Source organism: Erinaceus europaeus, chromosome 3 (assembly GCF_950295315.1).
Source record: "Erinaceus europaeus chromosome 3, mEriEur2.1, whole genome shotgun sequence".
In the NCBI taxonomy this organism is placed as follows: Eukaryota; Metazoa; Chordata; class Mammalia; order Eulipotyphla; family Erinaceidae; genus Erinaceus; species Erinaceus europaeus.
In genome coordinates, this window is record NC_080164.1 from 26,843,676 (window position 1) to 26,868,227 (window position 24,552).

Genomic DNA, 24,552 nt, shown 5'->3' on the forward strand with positions numbered 1-24,552 from the left:
CTAGCACGTTATGATTGGGCCCTCCTCAATCGCTGTCGAACAGGCCATGGCCGGTGCGCCGCTATGTTCCATCGCTGGGGAGCCAGAGACGACCCGAACTGCCCCTGCGGCTACAGACAGACTATGACCCACATAGTCAACGACTGCCACCTCTCCAGATTCAAAGGAGGTCTCGAAACTTGACATCAGGCTCAACCTGACGCTGTTAACTGGCTACGGAAGAAGGGCAAACGCTAGAAGAAGTGGGAGAGGAAGCCCCAGCTCACCTGGCAGGCGGCAGCGCCATCTACTGTCCAGGGATAAAATGGCATAACATGACCCAAACTTCATGAAAATGTGGGGCTTGATGAGGGAAAGACAGCTTTCTTTTTCTTTCTTTTCCTTCCTTCCTCCCTCCTTTCCTTCCTTCCTTATTTTCTCTCATTCTTCCCTTATTTATTTATTTATTTCTCTTCTTTATTTATTTCATATTTTAAGTATTTATTTGTGGATAGCTACAAAGAGAAAGTGAGAGGAAAGGGAGAGCTAGAGAAGGAGAGACATGCAGCACTGTTTCACCACTTGTGAAGCTCCCCCTCTTCAGGCAGAGGCCGGGAGCTTGACCTGGGTCCTTGCGCATGGTAACGTGTGCTCTAACTGGTACACCACGCCTGCACCCTCACATTCCTTACATCCTCCACACGTGACCCCCACCCACTGTGGCCCCAGCCCTGGCAGAATTTGGGCTCTGTCATCTGCCCACATGACCACTGCTGCCTTCTCCATCTCAGTAAGTCCCCGTGATGACTTCAAAGCCAAGCCAGCAGTCAGCTCTCCCTCCCAAATGTATCACTGCGGGTGGGAGGGAGGGCCTAGGGGGGAAGGAAGCCAGAGCTCTCTCTAGATGCCAAGTGAGCCTGCAAGTGGGGTCTGCCCGCTGCCCCTCAGAGCCCTTGGCCTGCCCAAGAGATGCAGCAACACCGGTGAGACTTCACACACCAGATTTTTCTCTCCAGGTGTTTCTAAGAACAAATAGCTTTAGGCTGTTTGTTTGTTTTTAATAATTTTTTCTTTATTGGGGAATTAATGGCTTTCAGTCAACAGTTTACTACAGTAGTTCCTACATGTGTAACATTTCTCAGTTCAACCCCCTCTAGGTCCTCCTCTGCCATCATGTTCCAGGATCTGAACCCTCCCCCCCCCACCCCAGAGCCTTTTACTTCGGTGCAGTACACTAAACCCAGCCCGAGTTCTGCTTTGTATTTTCTTATTTTTCAGCTTTTTTTTTTTTTTTTACTATTAGTGAATTAGTAGTAGCTAACCAGATTGTGAGATAAGAGGGGTACAGTTCCTACCACCAGAGTGCTCTATCCCATCCCCATCCATTGGAAGGTTCCCTATTCTTTATCCATCTGGGAGTATGGACCAGAGATCTCTATGGGGTTCAGAAGGTTGGAAGTCCAGCTTCTGTAATTGCTTCTTTTTAATAATTTTATTATCAATTTAATATTGGTTTACAAAATTATAAGATAACAGGGGAACAACTCCACACCATTCCTACCACCAGAGTTCTGTGTCCCAGTTCCCTCCACTAGAAAGTGCAGTGGTTCTCCCAAGGTCAAAGATATGGGCTGACTATTATTTCTACAACTATTTGTCTATCTACCTATCTGTCTGTCTATCTACCTATATTTTTGCCCATTTTGTTCTATGGTCCTGCCCTCTCTTCCTTTCTAAGTCACACCTACAACTATTACTACTTCAGAATAGCTTTCCTTTTATCATCTCCTCTCTCCGGGTCCTGATGGAATTAGGTTTCAGGGCCCTTTAGTCATCTTCCCCTAATAGTTCTCCCTCTATGGCAGTATGGACCAGAAAGTGTGGGGAGGTGCAGAAGGTGGGAGTTCTGGCTTCTAAACAGCTTCAGTTTAAGTACACAGCACACATGTCACAGGAGCCCATGACTCTGGGATCACCCCAGCCTCCATTTCAGAAATGCAAAGTCTGCACACACCAAGTGCACTGGTGCAGAAGCCCATTGAGCTCGGCTCAGCTCACCCAGTTCCTGGAGATGCCCACAGAGCCCCCAGGAAAGGGCTGTGACACCATCTCATCTCTGAGGTCACTCTGGGTCTGAGAGGAGGGTCAGGTGCACCCTGCTCTGAGCCACCATCAGGGGCAGAGCTGTCTGCCACAACTCCACACATCTTTGGAAAAGGAGACAGGGGTGTGTGCAGACCCTCAAGAGCAGGAGGTCTCCTCTAAGATCTCTGGTCAGCTCCGTGTCACCACTGTGTCCACCAACAAGCTAGGCTGTCTCCACTCGCTCTGCCTACGGCCCCTGGTAGGAAGAGTCTGGAATCTGTGGCCACTGTGGCAGGGTGAGTAAGAAGGGGAAAGGAGGTCATAGATGGGAGTTGCTTAAAGAAGAACAACACTTGGCATTGAGATGAAAGATCAAGGCAATGAGGGAGGCCCCTACGCTGAGTCAGGGGCAGACGGAAGGAGGGGGTGGTGGGCTGGAGGACATAGGAAGAAATGAGGACACAGTGTGGCCAGGCTGGCAGGGATCCAGGAAGGCAGAGGGGCTCCTCAACAGCTGAGTACCCTTGAAGGAAAGAAGCAAACAGGGAAGGGAGAATTCCAGATTTAAAGTCTAGACGTAAGTGAGTTAGCCTTTTTAACTAGAAAATAGACACTTTGTGATTTTTAGGGGAGTTTATTAAAGCTTCAATCTGGGGACTCAAATCCAGAAGGGATTCAAACCTGGGACCAGCTCTGGGTGTGCTGGTGCACAGCCTTTGTGCCCTGTGTGTGCTGAAGGGAGGGGACGCTGGGGTCTCAGGAGCCCCACAGCGAAGGACAGTGGACATCACTGCTCAGGGTGTCTCTGCACGGGGCTCAGCCAGGCCCTTATTTCACTCTGTCTCCACCTCTCCACCTCTTCTTTTGGGATCTGGGGGGCTTATCCAGATGTTCCCTATGTCTCTGACGGCTGCTGAGAGCCCCTTTCTCAGGTCTCTGTGTCCCTGCTCTTTCTAGTCAGGAGGTTTGGGCTACAGCCTCTTCCCCAATCCAGACATGCTGAACTCTGGCTCCTGGATCCTACTGATGCCCAAGAAAGATGGTGGCTTCAGGCTGGTTAAACTAACAGGATTTAGTTGTTAGTTTATAACAATATTGAGCTTCCTAATAGCTCTGTTCCTACGCCACAGGACTGAGTCTTTCTCTCTTAGAGCTCTGCTTCCGGTCCCACCAGGCTAGTCATTGTGTTCCCAGAGGGAGGTTGGTCTCCTGTGTACACCCAGGGCTTCATCCTGAGAGAGAAGTGGAGGCCGTGGCCCACACACTGGCTGATGGGTAGGTAGGTCTTTTTTTTTTTTCCAGATGGCTGTACTTTTTCTAATTTTATTTTATTTTATTTTTATTTAAGAAAGGAGACATTAACAAAACCACAGAATAAGAGGGGTACAATTCCGCACAATTCGAAGGAACCCAGGTGCTCAACAGCAGATGAGTGGCTGAGAAAGCTGTGGTACATATACACAATGGAATACTATGCCGCTATTAAGAACAATGAGCCCACCTTATCTGACCCATCTTGGACAGAGCTAGAAGGAATTATGTTAAATCAGCTAAGTCAGAAAGATAAAGATGAGTATGGGATGTCCCCACTCATCAACAGAAGTTGAGAAAGAAGAACAGAAAGGAAACTAAAAGCAGGATCTGATTAAATTGAGAGCAGGGCACCAATGTAAAAACACTGTGGTGAAGGGGAGGGTGACCACTGGGCTTCCCTGCATGGTGGAGGGTGGGGGGCGGGGGTGGGTGGTGGGGATTGGACACAGTCTTTTGGCGGTGGGAGTGGTGTTTATGTACAATCCTATTAAAGTGTAAACATTATATAAACCACTATTTAATATGAGAGGCGAAAAACTGATGATATGTCTAGAACTTCTTAAGACACAGACTGAGTCTTTTAAATACATAGGCTGTCTTTGATAGAAAGCCTAAACCAGGGAGAACAGAAGCAACTGACAGCACAGCTATATACCAGATGCTGGGTACTATATCCCAAACCTATCAAAGGGACTTTCCAAAGTTAACCCTATCACCAAATAATGTGATGATAACAATAACTATCCATTGTCTTCTTGAACCCTAAGACAACAGGAACCTCACATTTCCACTATAGAGCCTATATTTCCCCCAGTCCTGGAACCTTAGGGTGGGGCCCACTTTTCTGCATGCCGCTCTCAATTCAAATCAAATAATATTGCATCTGGGGATCACAACCTAAATCAACGCCAACGAGTGCCACCCCAGCATGCTTCACTTCAGACTGTGTCCAGAGACTTCAGGTGTGGAATGACAACCCTTCAGCTTCATCACTCGCATGAGACCTTTCCTTTCATAGTATTCTCTAATTCCATTCCAGGTGTTCCACTCCCCAATAAAGTCCCCAAACCTAGATATAGTCCAGGTCCCCTGAGATAGAGCATAGGTTCACAAAGGTAGGTCTTTTCTTTCTAGAAGGCTGGTGGAAGCTGGGGCTAGTGCAAGAGAGGTCTCAAATGGAGGGCAGAGCCTTTCTTCCGTGGGCCGTACATTTGCTGCTGTGATTGACAGGGACAAATCAGCTTTCTCCCTGAGGCACACAACCAAGGCCAAAGCAGTGATGGAGGACTTCCTGGTTTCAGCAGCTCTGAGTCAGAATTCATCAGAAGCAGGCCCGCTATCACTTAGATTACGAGGAGGGGGAGTGGGCTGGGTGGTGGTACACTCAATAAGCACACATGTCATCATGCACAAGCATCTGGGTTCGAGCCTCCAGTCTCCACTTAGAGGACGGAAGCTTCACTAGCGGTATAGCAGCACTGCAGGTATCTGTTTCTCTCTCCCTCTGTTTCCCTCTCTCCTATCAATTTCTATTTGCTATCAATAAAATAAAATAAAATGGCCACCAGGAGCAGTGGGTGAGTGGTATAGACACTGAACTCCAATAATAACCTTTGTCACAATTTTTTAAAAAGGGGGGTATGGATGGTGATGCACCTGATTGAGTACACACATTACAGTGCACAAGGATCCTGGTTCAAGCGCCTACACCCCACCTAAAGGGGGGAAGCTTCATGAGGGTTGAAGCAGGTCTGCAAGTGTCTCTCTTTTTCTATACCTCTCTAACATCCCCTCCCCTCTCAATTTGAATAATTGTGACAGAAGCTGGCTCTGGAGAGCACAGCGCCTTCCCTCCACGTAGTCTGAGCTGGGGGCTCTGGGACTCTGTTCACCCAGTTGCTCGCAGGCAGAGCCTTGCACAAAGTTAAGGCACCACTCAAGACCAAAGTGGAAGCTCTTCTATGGCCGTCACACAGTTCTGTTTGCTCAGTGAACTTGTGCCCACATGCATGTAAACATAACTTTGCCTACCAGGGATTATCTGACTTGACTTTAAAATGGTGACACACGCACACACACTCACATACACGCAGCTGACCTTGGTTTGGGACTTTGACCCCAATATCAAGGATGTCCCTGAACCTTTCTGCCTGAGATAAGAGCAAGCTGGGCAGGAGAAGGGAGGGTGGGGATGCCTCTCTGTGAAGCTCCGGCTGAGGCTGGACTTTGAGCAGGCTGACCAAGGGACATCATATCAGAACGTGGCTTTCAGTCTCCAGCAATTCCCTTCCATTCCTGAAGTGTCCAGGACCAACTGCAGAAAACTCTAGAGAAGGTCAGTGTCACAGGGATGAAGGGGTACACCTTCCTGAAAAATCCCCCTTTCCCCTGCTATCAATCACCTAGTGTTTCTGATGACAGAAAGCACAGAGCAGTTCCATTTTGAACTGACTCCACCCTGAATCGCTAAGTCCCTTTACACAGATGCTATCTACAGCCATTTCTCTTCAGGGCATGAATGCTAGGCCAACTGCTTCATTGTGGTTGGTTGATCTAGGACACTGATCACTCTGTCTCTGTGAAACAGCTAGCAAATGTGTCTTCGGGCCATGTTTGAGAAGAGCAGTTTTCCTTTGGAGGTTCTGATTTAGACTGATTTAGTTCTAGTTCTCTTGTTAAAAAATCTTCTGAAATTCTTTTGTGTTCAATGGATGATTTTCAAAACTGGAGTACTAAGACGGGATGGGGATGGGGGAAGAGGGAATGGGAGGAGGGGTGGAATTGTGTATATGTGAAGCCCTGGCAGAAAAAGAAATACGAGAAGGAGGTTGTGATGCTCTGAGGGAGAGGTGAGGATGAGTTGGTCCTGACTGTTTTCAACCCCTTAGCTCACTAGTGAGGGAGTATAAAGAGCAAACATGGACTGGAAGGTAAAGTGGAGCATCAGATCAAGTAAAACTCAGGTTGAATTTCTAGACTACAAAGAATGGCTCTTCTTAAGAAGAGAGGCCAAAGCCCTGACTGCCTTCCCCTTTCCCTCCCTGGCTCTCTTACTACACCAAGTAGCAGGTGACAGGAACGCCTAGTAGGAGTCACATTGCAAGATAAGCAGGAGCTCACGTCACAAGGAACAATGGAGAAAGGCTGACAGCAGAGCACACAGTGACGGTCACAGGGTCAGAATTAATGCTACCTTTCTTATTTATTTATTTATTTAATAGAGACTGAGAGAAATTGAGAGGGGAGGGGAAAAGAGTGTCACCTGTAGCACTGCTTCACCGCTCATGAAACTTCCCCACACAAGGGCTGGAACCCAGGTCCCTACGTAGCGGTGACATGTGCATGCTACCAGATGAGCCATTGCTGGCCTCTCAGATAACTTTTACTGGTCAATGAACAAAAATCACAGGACTCTACCTTCTGGAAGGGAACATCTGTCCATTATCCCCAGCACAGACTGACCAAGGCCAGGTTCTCAGAACACTTCATGTTCACGAAGGCTTCTCCCGTGCTGTGCTGGGCTGAACCAGCATGGTTCAGTTCACTGTGAGCGCTCCTCTGAAAAAACCTGCATCTTAAGGCACCTTCTGCTTCTGTGCACCACTGTGAAAAGACAATCGTTTCTGACCAAGTCTTGTTTATGCCGGGTAGGCTGGAACCCAGGGCCCCAAGCAAGCAAGGCAGAGGTTCCACTGCTGAGTCACCTCTCAGGTCTCATCCAAATCTTGTTCAAAAAGAACCTACCTTGCAGTCTGGGAAGTAGTGCAGTGGAGAGAGTGGTTGACTCTCGAGCATGAGGTCCTGAGTTTGATCTCCGGTAGCATATATACCAGAATTATGTCTGGTTCTCTTTCTTTCTCTCTTTCTATCTATCTGGTTAATAAATAAATAAAATCTAAAACCAAAACAAACATTTTTTTAAAAAACCTGCCTTTAAGGTTTATGTTCTAGTATGTTCTGCTGTAATAAAGCACGTGTTGGACAGGGAAACACTGGAGCCACTGAGCTCCCATATTACTGTGTGTGAGGGCCGGGGTTTGAGCCCTGGCACCACATGGGAGTACTAGGAGCAGCAATGACCAGAGACATTCCCATGGATGGTGGAGAGAGAGGTGCTTTGGCATTTCTCCTCCCCGTCTCTCTGTCTCTGTCCCTCTCACTTCTCTGACACATGGTTGATAAAAACTTGGAGGAGGCCACTCAGCCATGGTGTCGTGTGTGTGTGTGTGTGTGTGTGTGTGTGTGTGTGTGTGTGTGTCTGTGTGTGGCCCTGGGTTCATGCCCCAGCGATACATAAACTGTCCATAATAAAAGTAAAGCAAACTTTAGCGTTAGAAGGCAGCATCTTGGCGAGCCACAGTAAGATGTGAGTAAAGTGGTTCTCAGAACTGAAAGCTGTACTAGTTTCAAATCTTAATGGCTAAGTGTGTTTGCTGTCTATCCAAATACATACTTTGGTTTGAGTAGGACTGTGGCCCGGCTTACGCTTACAGCTCAGAAATCAGAAGGCCACATAGGATCCGAACAAAAACAACAGTGTCTGGTTACTACAAGGGCTGTAGAACTAGCCTTGCCACTGCCTGGAGCACAGCTGCCCACTAGGGGTGAGGGGTGGGAGTGGGGTGACAGCCAGACTTAGAGCTCGAATGCTCAAGGCCAAGACAATAGAGTGAGCTGTGGCTTTTAAAGGTGGTTTTGGCAGGACTAGTTTCTTTCCAGGAGTCAGCAGAGAGCAAACAGGGTTGTCTTGACCCAGCATCCGAGTGGTTTTCACCCAAAGGTAACTCAGGTGGGGGAAGGTGAGGAAGAGGCTGTGGGAGGTGGGTGGTCTGTGGGGAGGGAGGTGAGCTGAAGCTGGGGACCAATCAGTGGTGGGTCATGTCGAGACCTCCTGTGTGTGTGTGTGTGTTGGGGGAATGGGGTGCTGAGGTAGGGTTTGCTAGGTGGCCACTGCAGGGCAGGAGGGAGAGAGGCACCCCAGGAACCTGGGGTGGGGTGCTGGGGGCAGCAGGGATGGGAGAGCTCCCCTGATAAGGGGTGGTGGGAGGGGAGGCATCTCAGAGTCAAGGACTGGGGTGATGGGTCAAGGATGGGGGTGTCGCTGCGGGTCTGAGTCTAGGGAAGTCTCTGAGTGGGAGGACTTGGGAGATGCCTGGTCCAGGGGAGTGGGGTGCCCAGAGCTGGGGGTATGGGCTGTCTGAGCCAGGCAAGCTAAGTCCTGGAGGCAGGATCTTGGGACCCGGCATGGGTGCTCATGGGTGTCACTGGGGTGGGGGGGGGGGGGCTACAGGGGTGTCTGACTCAGGGGATGTGCAGGTTCATACACATCTAGGACTGGGGCGGGGGATCCCAAAAGCAGGGTTCGGGGGGAGATCCTGGACCAAGATGGTGGGTCTCTGAACTGGGGAGCATGGGGTACGGGTGAGGGGAGGGAAGCCCTAGAGGCGGGCGGGTTCCTGATCAAGGCATTGGGGACATGGGTGTCTCTAAGTGGGGAGCCATGGGGACTTGGTCGGAGGGTCCACGGGAGCGGCACAGGGTGGGGAGGGGGCTCCCAAAAGCCGGGCGCGGGGGAGATCCTGGGCTGGGGGCGGGGGGGTATCCCCGAGCTGGATCCGGAGTCCCAGAGGGATCCTAACAGCACTGACCGCCCCTGACACCTCCTCTAACCCCAGGGTTGGTTGGGGCTCACAGCCTGATCGACACCCTCCGCCGCCAGCGGGGAAGAATAGGCACCAACCCGCAATCTGGACTCCTTGAGCCCCGCGACCGCCGACCTGGTCTGAGCAATGTCTCCGGGCGGCTGGCTGATGTAGGAGGGGCGGGACTTCCGGCGGCGGTGATGCACTTCCGGGTCGTGCCCCCCCCCCCCAGTCCCGGGCGGCGGCCCCCAGCGCCCCTTAACCCCCCACAGCACCCCGAGGTCCCCCAAAAGCCTGCGAGATCCGCTCCTGCCGCTCCGCCCGTGGGACTCTCCCCCGACAGAACAGCGAACCCCTAGATTCTGGGGGCAACAGCCCGGCCCAGAGTGGGGGGCGGCGTGGAGAACCCCAATATTTTCGTGGGTCCCCACCCTCCAGCAAACGTGAGCCGAGTGTTAAGGCGTAAAGCCCCCCGCGCCGACACCCAACCCCCCTAAATGCTGAGCTCGGGAAAGAATGACAGGTGACCCCATGAGGGTTGGACGCCACCCAGTGTCACCTGTGCGGGCTCCGCCAGTGTCCCCGCGCCCCCGGCTGGTGGCCGCGCCATGACTGTCGCCCCATGACTGCAGTGAGTAGCTCCCCCGACAGGACCCAGCCGGAGCTCAGGTCACTTTGCAGGACACTTTCTGCACAGCACATTAAGATGGAAGGACCACAGGGGCCGGCTTGTCCATGCTTTTTCTTGCTTTGGGAGCTGGAACCTTAGCCCCCTCTTTTTTTCTGTCTTATCTCTTTAATATATTTTATTTGTTTATTCGGTAGAAACATAAATTGAGAGTAGAGGGGAAGACAGACAGACACCTGCAGCACTACTTCACCATTCATGAAGTGACCCTGCAAGTGGGAACCAGAGACCTGAACCAGGGTCCTTGTGCATGGTGATGTGCGTGCTCAACCAGGTGCACCACCACCTGCCCCCTTAGAGCCTCAGCTTTGTGTATAGTTAGCCCTTCAGTTTAGGTGTTGGGGGTTTACATTACAAAGTTTTCCAACATTTACACACACACCTTACAATTGGACACTTGTAACAACGATAGTACTTAGTGTCTGCTCAACTAATCCATAGATCTGTTTAAATTACTATGTGTTGTGCTTAAGTACAATAGATACTGTTCATGTGATAGTAGTGAGAACCATATAAATGACAGTGTAACTAGAAAAATCACACTACGGGCAAGCAAGCATTCTAGTTTTTTATTTTTATTTATTTATTTATTCCCTTTTGTTGCCCTTGTTTTTTATTGTTATAGTTATTGTTGTTGTTGTTGTCATCATTGTTGGATAGGACAGAGAGAAATGGAGAGAGATGGGGGAAGACAGAGAGGGGGAGAGAAAGATAGACACCTACAGACCTGCTTCACCGCTTGTGAAGAGACTCCCCTGCAGGTGGGGAGCCAGGGCTGGATCCTTACATCGGTCCTTGCGCTTTGCACCACCTGCGCTTAACCCGCTGTCCTACAGCCAGACTCCCAAGCATTCTAGTTTTTACATATCCTGTCTTACTGGTTTTCTGTGAGTGGCATTTAAAAATAAGCTTTCTGGGGTGCGGGGTTTGAACGCATATTGACTTTATACCGATTCACAACTGAGCCATGAGTGGTGGTTCCCTGGCTTCAAACCGTGTTTATTTAAAACTCATCCTTGGCCTTGGTTCTACTTCTTTTCCCAGTTGGACATCTTGTTCTTCAGCCCAGCTGGTCTGCATCATCCCTGGGTTCTCCTTGCTGTCCTGGGAGCTACTCTCACTCCCTGGGACTGACCTGACAGCCATGCACCTCAGTGTGCAGACTAGAGAAATTAAGGCCTGTCTTAAAGACTCAGACTGGACAGAGTGCCACTCTTGCTCCTACTTCACTTGTGGCAGGGAAGCCGCAGAGACTGTGAGCTCCCTGCACAAACACCACTTCACTGGACCTGCTGGACCTGGTGAAGTCTACAGTGAGCTCACCATCACTGGGCCCTATTATTACCCCTTTTCTTACTAGAGCATTGCTCAGCTCCGGCTTATGTGGTGCTGGAAATTGAACCTGGCCTGGGAACCTCAGACATGAGAGTCATTTTGCAGAAACATCATACTGTCTCCCAGTACCCCTCCCCCCCAAAAAAACCCCAAAAACTTAAAATGAGAAAAATGCCTTGATATTTACCCAGAAACTTGTCAGCACTGCCAACGTCACCCTTTGTCTAGACCCAAGTTCTTGCTTTTCCTTCTGCCAAAGAACTTCCAGTAAGCTTCTTCTTGTGGGTGTCTACTGACAGTGAAGTCTCTATTGTTTATTATTATTGTTGTTGTTGTTGTTGTTATTATTATGGTTCTACAAAAAAGACTTTCATGTTTAAGGATCGGAGGTGCCAGGTTCAATTCCCAGCACCACCATAAACCAGAGCTGAGCAGTGCTTCCATTACAACAAACTCATTGTTTATTTCGCTAGAAATGTAAGCAGACCCCTTCAGCGCCTTGAGGCTATCCCACCAGCATATTCTGGCTGGGTGGTTTCCCAGGGCTTGTGCCTTGCTTATTTTTCTCTGCACACATTATGCCTTCTCCTCACACCCACTGGATAATTTGCTTTTCAGATTTCTTCTTCTTGACTGGTTTCCAGAAGTTTCATAACATGGGACCCTGGTTTAAATTTCATTACTTATTCTGCCTGGATTATGTTGACCTTCTTGAATCTCTGGGTTAATATCTGTTTTGTCCAGTTTGGGAGTGTATTTGAGTATTTTTCCTTCAAGTATTCATGTCCTCCCATTTTTTTTTTCCTGTAACTTTAACCCTGTGTGTTGTTAAACTGCTTAGCGTTGGCCTATAGGCCCTGCTTAGCTTACTTGTTTTGATTCTTATCTTTTGTTCATCTTCATCTGCATGTTTCCTGTTGGATGATGTCTTCATCCATTTGAGCTATGTAGTAAAGTACCACAGACTAGTTGACACAGGAGTCACAGAAATGTTTTCTTCCAGTTCTAAGGCTCAGAAATTCAAGATCGGGAGTCAGGTGGTAGCACAGCGGGTTAAGCGCACATGGAGCAAAGCGCAAGGAGACCTGTGTAAGGATCCCAGTTCGAGACCCTGGCTCCCTACCTGCAGGGGAGTCACTTCACAGGCAGTGAAGCCTATCTGCAGGTCTGTCTTTCTCTCGCCCTCTATATCTCCCCCTTCTCTCTGTCCTATGTAACAACAACGACAATCAATCAATTACAACAACAATGAAAAACAACAAGGGCAACAAAAATATGAAAAACAACAAGGGAAAATAAATATTACATATATATATATATGAATTCAAGATCAAGCCACCTGCTGAATCTGCTGGGGCTCACCCCTGGCCTGGCAAAGGCAGAGGCAAGGTGAAAAAGAACCAGAAAGAGAGAGAGGGAGAGAGGAGCATTGCTCCACCACTGTGCAGTTCTCTGTGCTGTTTGCATGTGGTGCTGGAGATCAAACCCTGAGCCTCATGCCATGAGGTGGACAGGGGCCCTATCAGTAAAATATCACCTCCCTGGCTGTGTTTTAAATATATGGTAATTATGAGTTTATTTGTAGTGGTTGTTTCAATACCCTTAGCTGCTAATGATAGCATGTTGTCATTTTCTTCCTCATTTTACTGATCAGCGTTGTGTCAATAATGGTTTGGCTGGCAATGGTAGTTGAGCACACAGAGGGTCAGTGATTGGCAGTAGACAAAGTTCCAGGGGGAGGCCAGCTTATCACAAAGTGGGCCGGTTGAGGAAGGTGATGGTAAGCCAGTGAAGGACAGCCTGCCAGAGGTCCTTAGGCAGAGAAGCACACAGCTTATATACTCTCAGTGGGGTCTTTTGAGTTAGCAGAAAGTTTGCTAGTTTTCAAGGTCCCCTTTTTCAGGGTTTCTCAAGAGTCTCTTTGGTCCTGCCTTATCTTAATTACTCAGTGTGGAGCCAGGGGCTCTCTCCCCCAGGGTAGGCTCTGAAGAGGGAGACAAGAACTCCCATGCCAAAGCTCTTCATGGAAGCAGGCTGCAGCCAGGACTCCGGGCCTTTCATCTCCTGAGTGAGTTTGTAGCTGCCTTGAGCACTGTGTGCTGGGCTAGGCCTCAAAGCCATGCAATTGTTCGCATAGTGCACATGACCATGGCGGCCTTGCTTTTTGAGCTCTGGAGTTTGTTTTGTTCCTATAGGGAGAGTTGGGCTTTCTTCTTAAAGGTGGTCTTGTTATTTGTGAATCTGATATCTCTGAGGCTCATGTTCAGCCTGTTTCAGGGCAACAGACAGCCTCAGCTCTGAGCTCACTAGTCTCCACCCTTCTGAGGGCTCCACAGTGTTTGACATGGTGGAGAGGACTTGCATCCTTCTCAGCTCATAGAACCTTTAGGAAGTGCTCAGTTCACAGCTCCAGGAACCCATCTTCCCTGGAAGTGCTCACCACCTGGCCTGGCCTGGCCTGGCCTGGATCTACCATGCAGCATGCTCTGGTGCTCCCATGACGAAGCTGGGAGAGCCGCCCTGTGTGTGTGTTCCCAGATCTCTTCCTCCCTCCTCTCCAGGAGTGTACAGCATGGCTTCTAGAGGCTTCTGTCTTTGGGCCTCTGACCTCTAACCTCTGGTCCCTGGAGCTAAGCAACACTGTCAGGCTGTTTGTTTCCCCAGGCTGAGCCCTCTAGCAGAGATTGCCCCCAGTTGGGATGCTGGGGAGAGCTCAGGGTACACTCATTCACTTCCTTTTCTCTTGGGGAACATGGGTCCACATCATTTCTGCTCCTTGAGAAATTTTCAGGAAAAAAAAAAAAAAAGCCAAACAGGGTTACAAGTTTATTTCCCTGTGTCAGACAGTTGCCTTTACTTCTTTCACTTCTTTCCAGTTAACAATGTTTTTATTTTATTTTTTTATTTACTTTATTTATTTTATTTCTGAGAGAGAAAGACACAGAGAGAAATACCAGAGCACTGCACAGCTCTGGCTTAATTGTGGTGCGGGGGATTGAACCTTTGACTTCGGAGCCTCAGGCATGAGAGTCTCTTTGCATAACCATTGTTATCTACCCCTGCCCTAATTTTTTTTTTTTTTTTTTTTTTTTGCATTGTGGAGACCTCACAGGGGCTCAATTTACTGTCCTTCATTTAGAGAGAGAAAGAAAGAGAGAGAGAGAGAGAGACCATAGCAGGGGAGCTTCCTCCAGTGCTCGGGTACCTCCCAGTGCTTGAACCTGGAAGCAAGACACATGCCTTCCCTCCCCAGTGAGCTGTTTCTCCAGTGGCTTGCTAATGAAATTTTACATTGGTGTTTCCCACTTACACAATAGGATAAACTTATAGGAAAACAATTTAGGGAATTTAGAAGTCTACAAAACACTTCACTGTATTTCACTCTTAATTACAAAAAGTTCTCTGGTTCTCTCTCTCTCTCTCTCTCTCTCTCTCTTAACTATTTTTTAAAAGTTTTCCCCAATACTGATAAACTTTTTTGCCACTTTAAAGTCTCAGAAAGAAAGGTGGATTTAGAGGCCAAGTGGTGGCGCACCTGGTTGAGCACATCTGTTACAATGCAAAAGGGCCCAGGTTCAAGCCCCTGGCCCCTACTTACAGGGGAGGAAGCTTCACAAGTGGTTGAGCATTGCTGTAGGTGTCTTTCTTTCTCCCTCTCCATCTTCACCTTCCATCTTGATTTCTGTCCAATAAACAAAATTAATAAATAAACATTTAAAGAAGAAAAAAAAAGGAAGTTAAAAAGAAAAAGAAAGGAGGATTTATATAATATCATTGGTTTCTTCTTGTGCCTTCTGATTTCAAGACCAGAGATAAGACAGTGAAGCTGGCAGGGATGGGACTTGGCAAAGACAGACGTGGCACCTTTAGCTGAAGTCCTAAGTGCATGTGGAGTTAGGGGGCTTTGAAGCTCAGGCCTCGAATTCACAAATGTGTGAAAGTGCAAGAGAGAGGAGTTGAAGAAATGCCTACCACTTTAAGAAAGGAAAATAAAAAGTAAAATGATTATAATCCCTCACAAACAGAAAGATGGGGGTCAGCTGGATTCTGGGAGGGCACATGTGGTAATCCTTCAGAGCCCGAAGCCCTAGACTCTGAACAGGCAGGCGGCTTGCTAGAGTGTGAGTCTGAGTGTCAGCAGCTTAGCTGTGAAGCAAGAGCTCCCTTGCTTTCCTTAAAGTGGATAAACACAGAGGTACATTTTGTATAAATGAAAGCACCTGACACAGCTAAACGTACTATAGATTTTTAGTGTTTTTTTTTTTTAGAAATACATATTGATGCTCTTACTTCTATCACACCTCTGAAAATATATGGCAAAGGAGGGGTATATGTTGGTAACATGTTGAATGCACATGTTACCAAGCTCAAAGTCCCAGGTTCGAGTCCCCACTCCCCAATTGCAGGTTGGAAGCTTTGTGAGGAGTGAAGCAGGTCTGCTGGTCTCTTACCCCTCTACTCTCAGTTTCTGTCTTGTCAAATAAAATAGAAAAAAAAAAAAAAGAAAATAGATGGCAGAGAGTATGTTTCAGCTTGATTCTGTAGAAAACAGATTCTGAATTCAAGTCAATAGTTGGCGCTAGACTTCAGTGATAAGAATGGATGTTTCTACCAGGTGATGATACTTTAGAGTTCCTTACTCATAATTTAGCTCATGCTTTGTATTTATCAAGTGCCTTTTGGTGGCACTGGCTTGGCATCTGTTGTTTGAAAGAGTACTAATTATTGTCTTGGTCAAGAAATAGCACTCATTCATATTTCTGTTTTAAATTTTAGCAACAAAGCCCAGGAAATGCCGCACTCCAAGAGTAAGGAGCTGGTATTCAGCCTAGTGGTGGGCTCGGCGGGAGTCAGCCTGCTGCTCTGGTGGTACCACAAGGCCCGCATGCCCCAGGCAGGCATGAGCTACCCAAAATGTCTCTCTCTGGGGAGCATGTTGGATTCCGTGACTTTGCAAGAAGAAATGCACCATGGCCCAGGCACAGTAGTGCCCTTCCAAAGGAGGCAGCTCCAGATCTTGGAGAAGCTGGATGAGCTGCTGACGAGCGTGGAGGAGCTCCGAGAGGAAGTCCGGGTGCTAGGGGATACCATCCCCAGGCTGGAGGAGTATGTCCAGGGCGAGCTCACAGGGAAGGCCCCGGCCCACAGGATCAGCCCCCAGCACCGAACACGCAGGAAGAGGCCTTTCCCGGCACCCAGCATAGTCACGAGTCACAACAGCTCAGAGGAGGCAGAGAGTGAAGGCGGGTGAGTCTCCCCAGTGTGGCTCCCATGTGGGCTGGAGAATGACTTGCTGCATGGCTGTGCTTGCTGAGGGCTTTTTCACTGTACATGTCCGGTCTCACACTCCATGTGCCTAGGCCACAGGGAGCTGAGTGCTCACTGTTATGCAGTTGCTTGGAGTCTAAACAGGCATGTGGGGCTCCTGACTTCAGGTCCACAGATCTGTGTGGAGGTGACTCCTTTTCATCTTTACCTGGGGAGATCTCTTGAATTCTAACACCTAAAGCAGAAAACATCCTTTGTCAGAGGGAAAACCTAGGATTTCTGAATTTAAAATTTGTGCCTGAGGAGTGTGTTTCTTCGTAATTGGTGGAAGTTACTTTAAATTCTAAAAATGTGTTCATGAAGCATTCCTTTGAATAGAATTTGATCTGTGTCTTTCAGACAGAGAGACAGACAGATAGACAGACAGAGGCAGAGAGAGGGAGTGGAAGAGACCATAGCTCCAAAGCTTCCTTCAGTGCAGTGGGGGCTGGGCAAGAACCTGGATCACTCACATGGCAAAGCAACTGTTTAGCCATGCCAGATGTGGTTTTGATTGAGTTTTTGTACCATGTTGATTAAAGAATAATACTCCGGGCCAGGTGGTGGTACATCTGGTTAAGCTCTCATGTTACAGTGAGCAAGGACCCAGGTTCAAGCCCTTGGTCCCCACCTGCAGAGGGGAAAGCTTCACTAGTGGTGAAGCAGGGCTGTAGGTGTCTCTCTCCCCCTCTATCACCCCCTCCCCTCTCAATTTCTCTCTGTCTCTATCCAATAATAAATAAATAATTTTTTTAAAATTTTATTTATAAAAAAGGAAACACTGACAAAAACCATAGGATAATGCCGGGATAGCCTGAGGGTACTTCTTCCTGAGCTAGTGCTCTCTGGGTTGGAGAGAACTCGACTGGAGCTGATCTAGGCTGCTGCGTGGGAGAGGGATCAGGAACTCATGCCGCACTAACTTCACAGGAGATACACTCTGGAACTCTCGGAGCCGGAAAGCAATTTCCAAGTGTCTTTAATCAGAAGAGCAGCTGTTTTTATACTCTCCAAGTAGGGTGGAAACAGGATGTGATATAGAGAGGGTGGAGCGAAAAGTGACTGGTGGAAGATCAGGGTGTGACAAGGAGAGGATCAGGGTGTGACAAGGAGAGGGGGTGGAGCAGGTGAGAATTCTACCACTAAACCACCAATGCCCTGGAGGGAGTGTGGTGCTTTATGTAAATGTAAAAGTGATTTATGTAAATAGACCAAAGCTTTGAATGGGATTAAATCTATCCCTATATAGGCATATGGTTAAGCAGAAGCCAGGGGGAGCTGGCATACTATCCAACAGGATAAGAGGGGTACAACTCCACACAGTTCCCACCACCAGAACTCCATATCCCATCCCATAGCTTTCCTATTCTTTATCCCTCTGGGAGTATGAACCCATGGATATTGTGGGGTGTAGAAGGTGGAAGGTCTGGCTTCGTAATTGCTTCCCTGATGAATATGGGCATTGACAGATCGATCCATACTCCCAGCCTGTCTCTCTCTTTCCCTAGTGGGGCAGGGCTTTGGGGAAGCAGGGCTCCAGGACACGTTGGAGGGATCGTCTGCCCAGAGAAGTCCAGTTGGCATCATGTTAACATCTGGAACCTGGTGGCTGAAAAAAGACTTAACACACAGAGCCAAACAAATTGTTGACTAATCATGAACGGGTAGTATAGCAGGTTAAGCGCACATGGCGCAAAGTGCAAGGACCAGCTTGAGGATCCCGGTTCAAGCCTCCAGCTCCCCACCTGCAGGGGTGTCGCTTCACTGGCAGTGAAGCAGGTCTGCAGGTGTGTCTTTCTCTCCCCTTCTGTCTTCCCCTCCTCTCTCAATTTCTCTCTGTGCTATCCAACAAAAACAACAGCAAGGACAACAAAATGAGAAAAATGACCTCCAGGAGCAGTGAATTTGTAGTTCAGGCAACAAACCCCAGCAATAACACTAGAGGCAAAAAAAAAAAAAAGAAGAAGAAGAAGACTTACTGTTTCTCTGCCTCACCCATGTAGCTAGTGCACTACTATGGGCTGGATGCCCAGAGTCAGTACTGTCCTCTATCATGTGGATAGGTAAGGTTCCTATGATCCCTGGGAGTGGAATTCCAGACAATTATCTAATTGTTCCAGCTACAAAAGCTTAAAAACTGTGAGCTTTGGAGGAAATCCTTTGCCACTGAAACAGATCTGGAGGCCTCCTGTGTCGTCCATGGGTCCTGATGCCTCCAGAGGGGAGAATTTCTGTCAGAACTCAAGGTGGCAGAGATGCAGGAAGGAGCAAGTGCCCACTGCTGGTGCCCACAGTGAAGGCACCAGCAGAGCCCATGCTTGGTGCTCCGTGTCCTGGGTCACCAAGGCCATCTTCTCACTGCGCCTTCCCAGGGAGGGAGCCCTGGCCAGCGTTCTGAGGTACGGCATGGGCAGGTGATACGGCGCTGGTGGAGGAGAGACTCCTGGGACGGGGTCCCTGTATGCCCACTGTTGCTTTCCTCACCCCAGAGTCATGTGTCTGGCCCAGCCTATGAACCAGCAAGTGTTTCTTTTTTTATTTTTAAATATTATATTTATTTATTTTAATGTACAGAAAGAAAGATAGACCAGAGTACTTGTCAACTCTGGCTGATGGTGGTGCTGGGGATTGAACCTGGAACCTCAGAGTCTCAGGTGTAAGAGTCTTTTATAGACGCATTCTGCTATCTCAGCCCCTAGCAAGCCTTTCTTGAATAAGGATCAGCTGCTGGCTGTGGAACTGAGTTTTTTTTGGCAGGAAGTAAAGTGAGGTAAAAGGGGCTTCTTTTCTTTTCTTTCTTTCTTTTTACATTATATTGTCATTTTAAACCTTTAGTCAAATTCCATCAAAGATTATCAGACACATTGCAGGCCATGATAAGTTTTCTAGAAATATCTTTGCTTTCTGTCTATAAATCAGTGTCAGTGAAATAAAAAATAAAACTGTATACCAAGCAAAGAAATTTTTTTCATCTCTGTTTCAAACTTTACTCCCAAGCTTCTTCAGCTTAATTAGCTGCAAAAAAAAAAAAAAAAAAGAGTTGCATATAAGAAAAGAGCTGCAATGTTCAGGGGGGCTTCAGCTTAAACAGAATTGAGAGACCTAGATTTTTATCAGATCCATAAAAAAATTTTTTAAAGCAGTCACAATATAAAATATCAGCTCCCAGTAACTCCTTCAAGTCTTCTTCAGAAGTTGACTGAATTCAGTTTGCTTCATACTCGAAAGCCTTATCAAATTCTCCACAAGCTGTGGAACTTCATCATCCTCCTCCTCCTCCTCTCCAGCAGCAAGTGGAGCTTTTCCGTGTCCACAGAGTGCTTGGGTAGAGCTTCAGCCAGTCTCCTTGAACTAGTCAGATTATCTTCACCAAGCTGGTTCAAGATGCTGGGCAGCATCTCTGTCAGCTGCTTGGTTTCAGCATGGCCTATAATGGCTAAAGTGCTGCCAGAGATGCCTGCATTCAGGATTGTTAAAGTGGATCATTGTTCCTTGGCTTGTGAACATGTTCACCTCTTCAATACCAGAGATACTATTTACCCCCTAACTTCTTTAAGGAAAACTGAAGTGTTTGTTTTGCCACCAAAGCTACTACTGGGAGTCTTAGCCCATTGACTCCATTACCCCTGTTAGCATTTTTCTTTCTTTTTCTTTGATAGAAGGTGAGGGATAGAGAAAGGTAGAGAGGAAAACAGCTAGGGAGAGATAAAAAGAAGGAAAGATACTTGTAACCTCTAGTAGGGATAGGGCTATGCCCTGACTCACAGCCTATGTTTAGCTTTCCCTCAAAGCTCATGTTTCACACTTAGTGCCTTCTACACCAGATGTAAATGATGTTACTCACTTGATGTATTGATTGACGGATAGATACCTGATGTTAGCTGACAATGTAAAAGACTGATGGAGACTGAAAGAAGACAGAAGAGTAGGCAGCATGGGAGCATGGGAGCCTGGGAGCATGGGAGCATGGGAGCATGGGAGCCTGGGAGCATGGGAGCCTGGGAGCATGGGAGCCTGGGAGCATGGGAGCATGGGAGCATGGGAGCCTGGGAGCATGGGAGCCTGAGGGCCTGGGCCTGGGGGACCTGGCATTCTCCTCCCTTATCAGCAATAAAGAAAAAGAAAAGCAGGTGGCCCAGACTGGGGCCTAGGGGCCTGGCTGACCTCTTTCCCAGGCTCTATGGGCTTTCTTCGTGTATAAAGGGCCTCACCTCCCTGAACTTCTGAATTGAAGCTTTTTATTATTTGCTATAGCTAGTCTGTGAACCACCTTCTTTCTGCAAGCAGTTCCTTTCCCACCAAAGTGCACTTGTGCCTGCAATTGGCGAGTTTCTCTTGGTTCATGGTTTCTTTCTTCTTGTTGGAGTGAAAATAGGGCCACTTGGGGGACTAGGGATGGTGCTCAGGAGGTCTCAGGTAGACCAGCTAAGATAAGGCGCGCACACAGGGACACTGAGAAGGCTTATTTTCAAGGTTTGAGTGGCTGACAAGCTTTGGGGGTAGATGTCAAAACCAGAATTGCCTCACATCTTTGTGTAAGAACTGGAGAAATCCCCAAGTTCAAGCCCAGCTTCCACCGCATCGGAGCAAGCTTCAGTGCTGTGGTCTCTTTCTGTGGTCTCTTTCACTGTCTCTGCCTCTCTGGAAAAATATTTAATTTCCCTGAGAGAGAACACTACATAGATAAATAGAGAGAGAGATATCAGAACATGGCGCAGCTCTGGCTGATGGTGGTGCTGCTACCAGCCCATGTCTTCCTCCACCATCCTGCACTGGGTCCCCGGTTCCCCCCCACCAGTCCCCCCCTCCAAGGTCCCCTCTTTGAAGTCCTAGACTCTGCTGCAGGAGACCAAAGCTAGTCTAAGTTTTCCTTTCTTTCTTTGTCCAGCAGTAGATTAGCAATCTAAAAAGTTGTGGTATGTGTACACAAAGGCATACCACTGAGCTATCAGAAATGATGAAACCTTCTCCTTTGCCATATATGGAATGGAACTTGAAGGAATTGTGTCCAGTGAGATAAGACAGAAGGTGAAAGATGAACACCAGATGACCTCACTCAGAGGTGGTGGTTGGGTCTTGTTGGTTTTTATGGGCATAGAAGATAGCACTTAGTGCTCTAGCAGAGACAGAAGTCCCCAGGTGACATTGAGAGAGGTTGGTAGATACACCCAGTGTTGTCTTCCCTTTCTGTAACTCTGTGGTGTTTTCCTTATTGTCCTGTGCACAGCTTTATATCCCTAGAGAGGCAATGAGGGAAGAACTGACCAGAGGAGCTCTAAAGACAGACAAGAGAGAGGGCAGCTCAGTGAAGGGGGCCTGTAGACAGACAGGAGAGAGGGCAGCCTGGTGGCAGAGCCAGCCAGGATCATGGACAGCCTTGATCTGAAAGGAGCGTGGGACTTTGAGCAGAGGTTTGTTTAAGAAATGCTAAAACTTAGGGCCAGGCAGTGGCATGCCCAGTTGGGCACACATGTTGCATTGTGCAAGGACCTAGGTTCGAGCCCCCTTCACAAGCAGTGAAGCAGGGCCGCAGGCACCTCTCTCTCTGTTCTTCTACCTCTCTCAATTTCTATCTCTATCCAATAAATAATGAATTCTAAAACTTTAGAAAGAGAGGCCATCTTTGATAAGGCAGGACAAGAAAATAGATCCTACGATGCTGCCAGAACCCACTGGAGCTAAATCTGTACTTCTTTGCTTGTGGGTTTTTTGTTTTGTTTTTTTCTTCCAGACTTGATTCAGTTCAATCTCTTGAGAATATGCTATGTTTTTTCATCTTTACAGTAAGGTAGTATTTTTTTAAATTTTTTAAATTTCTTTATACTAGACAGTATTTAATAGCTACTATCTAGGAATTTTTAAACTTTTTTTCCTTCCCATCTTTTTTTTCTTTTTTCTGTGAAGTAACTATTTGTGGGTGAGGACATTCTGCTGCAAAGAGCCTGGCTGGGAAATTGTTCAGTGACACCCAGGCAGTGATTCTGCTCCCCTTCTCAGGTCACATGCAGACTGTTGACCCTCATGACCAGCTATACTGGCAGAATGTGGGAGAGAGTGGGGGGGAGAGTTAGCAGTGCCCCCACACCATGACTTTGCACCATCAGGTGTACTTGGCAAGCTGTTAGAGCAGTTAACTCTGTGAACTAGGTTGAAAGGCTCACACATACCATACTCAGCTCAGCTGAAGACAGAGCTGGCTGCTCCTCTGTGCCTGCTCAGAGCCATCCTTAGGAAAGTGTGACATCACCAGCTCACCTGAACCTGCCACTTCCCGATAGAGCTCATCTCTTCCAGTGAAGGATCCATCACATTTGGGGCCTTCCCCACACCCCACTCCTGCTTCTTCCCAGGCGGCATCTGGGTTCCTGAAGGGATCTGACCACCTGGGCATTTAGGCCTGACTGCTCCTGTTCCTACTGGGCCACAGCCCCAGCTGGGCAGCTAAGGCCCTCCTCACCTCTCCTGGGGCTCAGCTCAGTGGGAGCCCTGTGGGAATGCAGATCCCCAGAGCCAGCAAGTCAAAATCTCAGGGAGCAGCCCAGGAATCTGTATTTAGCCTGCTCTCCGGTGTCACCCATTACCCCACAGTCTGAGACTCTTTGTCCCAGAAGCCTTTCCAGCCTTCAGCTACAATCATCTGGTGGAAATGCAGCCTTACTGCTCATGGTCCCAAGCACACAGAAGATGCTTGGGGCCTGGGGAGTTTGTGATGATAGAGCGCAGGCCTTGGGGTGGGGAGCAGAAGAGGAGGTGAACACTACAGGTACCTGGGCCATAGGCTTGGTAGAGTGGGCAGTGGGTGGGTAAAGCAACATGTTTTAAATGTTTACTGTTAAAAGGTTGTGAGGGAGGGAGGTGAGATGGTAACAGCCAGGCACTCAGGGGCTGAGGAGTAAGACGTGTGTGTGTGTGTGTGTGTGTGTGTGTGTGTGTGTTCCATGTCCTGTTGGCTGTGCTCACACCCCTTCCCTGGGCAGTGCTCCAAGAGGTTCTGCATGAGAAGATGAAGGCTGTTTCCAAAAGGTCCTCTGGCCTTTCCCCTGGAGACATTGGCCCAGCTGGGCTGTGTTCCCAACCCACCACATGGCCACTTGCCTGCAGGGTCCACAAGGCTCACTCCATTTGGGGGCAGTGGCACTTGCAACAAGGGGTCCCCCACATCTTCAGACCGAAGCCAGAACTGTCACATTTCTGTTCTCTGGAGAACACAGAAAGGGGCCACCTGCCCAGATGCAAAAAGAATGAGTTTCTGGCTTCTGATAAGGACTGAGCAGATACCCCACAACCCTGCTCCTGTCCTGCTGCCCCCCAGCTCTGAAAGATGACACTGGAACATGTCCCCCAGCCCTGGGGGGTTGGTAGAGAGCCACACAGCACTTTGATTCTGCACTGATGTCACAAGGTTCTAGAGTCTTCTCTCAGCACATTCTGTAACTACCATGTTGGCCTCTGCCTGCAGCTCCCTTCCACCCCCCACCTTCTGGCCCATCCCACCTGCCCGGGCTCCCTGACCTCAGGATGGCACCGTAGAGAGGCTCAGCCCACTATGGGAAAATGCCTGAGGTGAGCTTCTGGAGGGAAAGGCTGTTCCTCTCCTAGAATCAGGGCCAGAAAGCACAAAGAGCCTCCCTCCCAGTCCCCCTTGAGGCTTCCTTCTCATCCCCACATTCTGAGCGACCTGCCCCTCCTAGGATTTCGGCTGAACTCTGTCCTCCAGAGAGCTTCTGCCTCATCTGGGTACCTGTTACATCTTAAACCACACAGATCATTTATCCTGCTTAGCACCTGCCAACACAGTCAGATCCCAGTCTCAGGGGCTATTGGTCACCATATCATTTCTTTTTGTCACCGAGGTCATCACTGGGCCTCAGTGCCCCCATGACAGCTCCACCACTCACAGTGGCCATGAGAGAGAGAGAGATAGAGATACCTGCAGCAGTGCTCTGTCACCTGTGAAGCCCCCCACCCCCACCACAGGCCTTGAACATAGGTCCTTGTGCGTGGTAAGATGTGCACTCTACTGGGTGCCCACCACCTGGCCCCCACACGCCATTTGTGAAACAGTTCTACCGTTTGTTCCAGGGGACCCTTTGGCCTCACACGCACTACCCGGGTCGTTCTCTCTGCCTCCCTCTAGCCCCCCCCCACCCCGTCTCCAGTTTCCTCTCCCCAGGCTGAACAGATCTCCCAGAGACTAAGGGC

The 24,552-nt window shown here is 48.6% G+C and overlaps 1 protein-coding gene, 1 long non-coding RNA gene and 1 pseudogene across 4 annotated transcripts in view; 1 reads left to right on the forward strand and 2 right to left on the reverse strand.

Annotated features, from left to right (window-relative positions):
* Positions 1 to 4,164: 4,164 nt before the first annotated feature.
* LOC132537462 (uncharacterized) lies at positions 4,165 to 23,596 on the reverse strand. 2 transcript variants are annotated; one of them, XR_009548899.1, is made up of 3 exons: positions 23,250 to 23,596; positions 6,796 to 8,266; positions 4,165 to 5,704 (listed from the first exon to the last, which is right to left on the reverse strand). It is a non-coding gene; the product is annotated as an uncharacterized LOC132537462 (long non-coding RNA). The 2 variants fall into 2 exon arrangements; XR_009548898.1 differs by lacking the exon at positions 23,250 to 23,596 and adding an exon at positions 9,027 to 9,170 and having other exon boundaries at positions 6,796 to 6,981.
* The window catches only part of RMDN2 (regulator of microtubule dynamics 2), a 31,325-nt gene continuing 22,592 nt past the window's right edge, over positions 15,820 to 24,552 (forward strand). For both annotated transcript variants that reach the window (XM_060186905.1, XM_060186904.1), the window contains exon 1: positions 15,820 to 16,290. In XM_060186905.1, the coding sequence (XP_060042888.1) occupies positions 15,836 to 16,290 (455 nt within the window). In that variant the 5' untranslated portion in view covers positions 15,820 to 15,835. The remainder of the gene's footprint in view (positions 16,291 to 24,552) is intronic.
* On the reverse strand, positions 19,208 to 20,694 carry LOC103111672 (transcription factor BTF3-like; annotated as a pseudogene).